At 38.2% G+C, this 6512-nt stretch overlaps 1 protein-coding gene across 1 annotated transcript; it reads left to right on the top strand.

The window, feature by feature from the left end:
* Positions 1 to 425: 425 nt before the first annotated feature.
* ENPP4 (ectonucleotide pyrophosphatase/phosphodiesterase 4 (putative)) lies at positions 426 to 5677 on the top strand. The gene is made up of 3 exons (XM_010584298.1): positions 426 to 1290; positions 2236 to 2406; positions 5028 to 5677. The coding sequence occupies exons 1-3, from the start codon at positions 426 to 428 to the stop codon at positions 5390 to 5392; spliced, it is 1401 nt and encodes a 466-aa protein (XP_010582600.1). The 3' UTR covers positions 5393 to 5677.
* Positions 5678 to 6512: the final 835 nt, after the last annotated feature.

The following is a 6512-nucleotide window of genomic DNA, read 5'->3' as shown; positions in this document are numbered from 1 at the left end:
CAGTGATGTATAAGCAGGATTTAGACTTGCAGAGGACTCTTAAATGTGGAGCCAGAGTTGCTCAGGTGGCTGTGCTTGAACATGAGGAAAATATACTGATTGTCTGTCTTGAAATGTAGAATTGTAATCAGACACACAGAATGATGGAATAATTGCTTAAAAGAGAGAGAACAATTCTTCCTTTTGTTTAGTCTGGAATGAAAAAAAATCTCATTGCTTGTTTGTTTTAATGCATGAAAAACTATGACGATATATGAGAAACATCTGAAGTCAGTAGGGAAATAGACTGTTGACTTCAGTGGTTGTTTAGACTGGTTATTTTGCAGTTAACCTCGATAAGGAAGATTTCCATAATGTATAGCTAGTTAAACTGGTTCCAGTACAATTATTTTGTGTTACATGCCTTATCTTTTTAAATTTTTCAGATGCATCTGATTACCTGCTGGAAATACTTTGAAGTATCAACAATAAACTCAATGTTAACATTGCTTTTTTCTGGAATAGTTGCCTGTTGTGCTCACTCTACTGGGGATTCAGTATCCAAGTTACTCCTTGTGTCGTTTGATGGCTTCAGGGCTGATTACTTGGAAACCTATAAACTTCCTCATCTTCAGGAGTTCATTGAGGATGGTGTGCTTGTAAAACAAGTTACAAATGCTTTTATCACCAAGACTTTCCCAAACCATTACACCATAGTGACAGGCTTATATGAAGAAAGCCATGGCATCGTGGCTAATGACATGTACGATGCAGATGCCAAGAAAAAGTTTTCACAGTTTAATGATTCGGATCCCTTCTGGTGGAATGAAGCAGTTCCAATTTGGGTAACAAATCAACAGCAAGGAAATGGAGCAAGTGCTGCTGCAATGTGGCCTGGTACCGATGTAAAAATTAACGATACGACCCCTCAATTCTTTTTGAAGTATAACTTTTCAGTAACTTTTGAAGAGAGAGCGGAGAAAATTGTTGCATGGCTGAACAGCTCTAATCCAGTGGTCAGTTTTGCTACATTATACTGGGAAGAACCAGATGCAAGTGGGCACAAGTATGGACCAGATGACACTGAGAACATGCGCAAAGTATTAGAAGAAGTGGATAATCATATTGGTTTCCTTACTAATAAATTGAAGGCTTTTGGTTTGTGGGACACTATTAATATCATAATAACAAGTGATCATGGAATGGCCTCCTGTTCTGCAAAGAAACTAATTATCCTGGATAACTGCATTGGTCGCAATAACTATACTCTGATAGACAAGAGTCCGGTTGCTGCAGTGCTGCCAAGGCAGAGTAAGTTTTGGTTGTTTTAAGTTGTACACTGAGAATTAATCTTGTTTGTCTTACTGCTAAAAAGTACATGCTATGGTAGACTGTTCACATCTTTTGCAAAACCAGTGTAGTTCATGTTGCAGAACGTTGACATCATTTAATGAATTAGCTAAAGAATATTTATTTAGAAATTACTTTGTTTTGGTAATCAATGGGCCAAGGAGAGTTTCCTGTGAAATTGCTGTGGTGGTAAAGATGGTCCTGGTATAGCTTGTTGAGAAAGTAGATAGGCACTTAGTATGCCTGCTGTCTTGTTGCTCACTTAGTCTATACGGTTGTAATTCACAGTGAGCATGAAATAAACTCTCATGTTTATTCACAATGAAAAATGTCATTGTCTAAACTTCCAAGTAAAAATCGAAACCCAACTTTGATTGCTTTACCACTTCTGTTTCTGTGAATGAAACTTCAGTTTTCATACTGTGAATTCAGTTTTTGTATTTTGGAGTGGTTACTAACAGGCATGTCTTAAATCATGACACTGCTGGTCTCAGTTTCCACAACTGTAGCCAGACTGAAGCAATTCTAATGAACAGAGTGATTTATACAGTAACAAAATTTAACACTTACTGCTTTGGATAAAATATTGACTACTCTGGTGTGCGATTGCTTTCTCTTGATTTCTGTGCTTGCGTTTTACCCTCCTCCCCTGCAAGCCCAGAGGGTAAGTTGAACTGTAGGTCTGAAACCATAGCTGTGAGGTGCTGATTTAAAATGAGAGCAAATTGTGAAATCCACCTCAATACATGTAAAGTTTCAATGGGGACATGAAAAAATTCTTTTCTCTATGCCTTTTAAAAAAATAATTGTTTTGAAAAAAATGGATCTTAGGTTTAAAGACAGATAATTGCAGTAAATTGGGTACATAATTTCCAGCTGTTTCACATGCGGTTTTTTCCTTGGCAGACAAAAGGGACGTGTATAACTTACTGAAAAAATGCGACCCTCACATGAAAGTATATCTCAAAGAAGAAATTCCAGACAGATTTCATTATCGTCATAATAAGAGAATTCAACCCATAATTCTGGTTGCAGATGAAGGCTGGACAATTGTACAAAATGAGTCACTTTCAAAATGTAAGTGTTTTTTCCTCGTTTTATTCTATAAACACACACATGCACACATATATATACACATACATATGTATGTAATTTGACATTCATAGCATCTAGCTGGGAGAAAGTGCACAGCTTAGCAATGCACTGTGTGAATTAACATCTGTTTTGTTTTTTGTCTTTAAAACATGCTATTTGATGGCCCTAACAGGAAGAACTCTGGCTTCTTTGACCATTACTGTTGTGTTCCTATTATTCCTATTATTTTTAGTATTTTCCTCGTTTTATTCCAGCCATCTGTAGAATGGTCCTAGTTTAGCTAGTGGAGTCTTGGCACTGTGTCTTTAGGAACATCTCAGCATTTTCTGTAACATCTCCGCCTGAGCCTGGAGTGTTTTAACAGATGAGGAAGAGATGGGGGATATTCTGTTGTCTAAAGCACTTTGTCATGTTCAACTTAATAGCCTGTGGTACACTTTTAAGAGTTATCTTAGGCAAGTTAGCAGTCTGTCTCAAGCTTCTACTAGAGTGTGGTTTAACTATTTTTTTTATATTTTATATATATATATATATAGGGGAGCATAAATTGAAGAATGCAAGACACAACATTTAATGTTACAGTACATATATGAGGAAACAAAAACAAATGGGAGGAAATACTAAAAATAATAGGAACACAACAGTAATGGTCAAAGAAGCCAGAGTTCTTCCTGTTAGGGCCATCAAATAGCATGTTTTAAAGACAAAAAACAAAACGGATGTTAATTCACACAGTGCATTGCTAAGCTGTGCACTTTCTCCCAGCTAGATGCTATGAATGTCAAATTCCATACATATGTATGTGTATATATATGTGTGCATGTGTGTGTTTATAGATACGTATATACATACATACATACCTGTATATATAATTCTTGGAAGAAAAATTCATTAATAGGAATTAAATACAAAGGTGCCAACTTCCAGATAGCCTCGAGCTGCTGGCTGCTCAGAAACTGGTTGGTATGTCAGGGCTAACCCTGTTGGATACTTCCCAGACTCCCTGTTATGACTGCTGTCAGAGACATGATGCTGGGTGGCGTAAACTCCCGCTTTCACCCAGTTTGGCTGTTCTGTCTGCCCTTTGCACATCTTCAAATTTTCTCATTATTTGTACAAAAGTACTGCTTTTAATGTAAGAGATGTTTATATTTTAATTCCCCTCCAGATTTGCTACAGTCATCTTCAAATTGACAACACTTAGCAGAGGTGTTCTCTAATAGAAGTCTCTTTCTTGTTTATGGTTAGATCCAATTCCATGTACCTAAAACAGTTAGTAAGTGTATATTTATAAGTAACAGCATTGTATCAGTCGAAGTGAATCACTTTTCAAAACAATTTTGCTAGCCAAGGCTTCCCAGAAGCCGGCAGGGGAGGTTTTAGCCTAAAAGGCTATTTAAATGTTTATTCTACTTGTCTTCATGGACAAAGTGGCAGTGTAATGATTAGCAAGGGTACCAATACCTGTACTGTATCTAGCAATGTTAGCACACACCAGCCCTCCTACTTCAGAGGTGAAATATAGGAAACTTCATTGGAGAGGGGACTTGGAACAGCTGTGTTCAAAACAAGCAAGCAGTAGAAGGAAAAAAAATGTGATCAAGAAACATAGGACTGCATTAAAGCAAACAAGCATGATGCAGTGTGGTAGTATCTTTGTGGTAACAAACACAATGGTGGAAAACATTAAAAAGGAATATTGGAAGTATACTGAAGTGATGAGTGTAATGTAATCAATAGGAATCTTGACGTTTCATGTCAGAAACTTCAAGGAAGCGGCAGCTGAGGACAGTTCTCAGGGAGACTTGTCAAACTTACTAATAAATGAACTCAAATGCAGTCACTCAAATACTGTGCTGTGTGTGCTATGAGAAATTTTTGGCATCTTGGACAGATTTTTCAGCCATGTTACTAGGAAATTTGACTATGGCTGCTTTTTAGCTGTTTATATTCCGCCAAAAATCGGAGTGAGTCGGTCTTAAAAACCTACCAAACATTCAAGTTTTGGTGACTTTGTAGCCACAAACGTTTTGTTGTATGCCTGTCACAGACATCATAATCCTTTGACTGTTTTTTGGGGTTTGACTATTTGGGTGTCCCTGCACCTGAAGTACCTAATCTGATAAGCATGATTTCAGGGTACTTAATATGCTTGAACCAAACACTATCAAGGGGAAAGTGCTTGGCTTTTAAGAAGTAATTGAAGTGTCTGCTTTGCAAGGGGGAGATGTCTTTCCAAAAATCTGAGAAGTACCAATTTGCATTCCAGCTACGGACTCGTCGTGGAGTGGCAACATCCTTTTCAACTTTGGCATGAGGAGTGGGAAGGGGAAAACTGAAAATGTTGATGACCAAAAGGAAAAGAGATAATGGCGGGGGGGAACCATGGCTGAAGACCAGTGTGGGAAAAGACTTCTGGGGATTGAGGAAGTGGGAAGGAACACTAGGTTGCTTCAGTGTTTCATCCAACAGTTGCTTTTATGTTCTGCATTAGTCCCTGGTTAAAATATATGCCTTTTGTGGGTGGGGGAGAGACAGGGAGGGGAATACTTGATATGCAAATGCAAACTGTGACGTTAACTCTTTACTTTGCATTTCTCCAGTAGGTGACCATGGCTATGACAATGCTCTCCCAAGCATGCATCCGTTCCTGGCTGCTCGCGGGCCTGCTTTTCATCGGGGTTACAAGCAGAGCACAATGAACAACGTCGATATTTACCCCATGATGTGCCACATCCTGGGACTGACACCACAGCCCCACAATGGCACTTTCAGTAACACCAAGTGCTTGCTCGCTGACCAGCGGTGCACAAATATTCCAGAAGCTATTGGGATAGTTATTGGGGCTTTTATGATACTGACTACTTTCACCTGCATTATAATAATCTCAAAGAATAGAGTAGCTCCCCCACGGCCATTTTCCCGACTTCAATTACAGTATGATGATGACGATCCTTTAATTGGATAGCACGCAGGGAGCCTGGTCTCACTTGCTAAATAGTGATTTCAGGAAAAAGAGTTTGAACTTGCACTGGATGGCATTCTTTGATGCACTTTAATGGTATCTGTATAAAATACTGTACAGCCAGATCTTGCTAACTTGTTTGTATGTGCTACCTGACTAGGAGTCCTGTAAAAATATTTTCAGAACAAAAGGGTGAACAGGTGGCTTTCTGCTGGAGGAGATGCTTAACAAAATAAGGATGCTTAGTTTTTCCCTCAAGCCTTTGAACATTTTCCAAATTAAATTCCAGAGTATGAACTAGCCAGGATAGATTAAGTGAATTTTAACATTTGTAAATTATAATTGGTTTTTTGTATTATTAAATTTAAATTAATGGTGACTTCTTTTATTGTTCTTGTACCTGTATTGGAAAGAAGATCTTTTTTTTGTAAGAGTTGGAAGTTGTATTTGGACAGTATGTTCTGATTTGTTCTTAAATTTGGGGATAGAGGGTGTAGAAAAGATCCAATACTTCTGTTTCAACCCTAAGCCAGCAATATGACAAGAAACTGGTGAGAAGGAAAACAGAAGTTAGTGAGGAAAGAATTGGTGGATATCACTTCTATTTTGAGCAATAAGTATGTGGTTCAGCAGTTACAACACTGGGCAGATGGCTCTGACATTTCTAGACGTGTGTCTGTGGATGTCTTAGTTCCACAGTTCCTGCACTCGGAGAGTTCGGATGGTACTACTTGCTTATCTCAAGGATGCCGATTTAATCTGAGAATCCTTGGCTTACTCAGTTTAATGGGCTGTAGTAGTAAAATTACTGCTTCTAAACCCTGTGAAAAGTGTTTCAGGTGTAAACTCTGCTGTAGGTGGTTCTGACCTGTGTACCAGCTGATAGTTATCTTTTGAAGGCTGTCATGTGCTAAAAAGCAACAACTGAAAGTTTGACATGCAATCATCAAGCAAGGATTCCAAACTCTTATTTTAAACCCTGGAAATTTAAGGGGAAAAAAGTAACTTCTTTTTTGAGATAAGATCTGTTACCTGTACTAAGTTCTATGGATGTAAAGTTCTGGTGAAGACCAGTGCTAATGGTTCTCTTAATTGAAACTCTCAATTCCTTGTTAATGGTCAA

This window comes from Haliaeetus leucocephalus, unplaced genomic scaffold, assembly GCF_000737465.1.
Source record: "Haliaeetus leucocephalus isolate CR32 unplaced genomic scaffold, Haliaeetus_leucocephalus-4.0 Scaffold964, whole genome shotgun sequence".
In the NCBI taxonomy this organism is placed as follows: Eukaryota; Metazoa; Chordata; class Aves; order Accipitriformes; family Accipitridae; genus Haliaeetus; species Haliaeetus leucocephalus.
Note: the sequence above shows the minus strand (reverse complement) of the source record. Positions and strands in the feature narration are given on the sequence as shown.

Coding starts and splice junctions, on each gene's coding strand:
- ENPP4 (XM_010584298.1), top strand. CDS start 426: ATGCATCTGATTACCTGCTGGAAATACTTTGAAGTATCAACAATAAAC. Junction 1,291..2,235: donor TGCAGTGCTGCCAAGGCAGA/GTAAGTTTTGGT, acceptor TTTCCTTGGCAG/ACAAAAGGGACGTGTATAAC. Junction 2,407..5,027: donor AAATGAGTCACTTTCAAAAT/GTAAGTGTTTTT, acceptor GCATTTCTCCAG/TAGGTGACCATGGCTATGAC.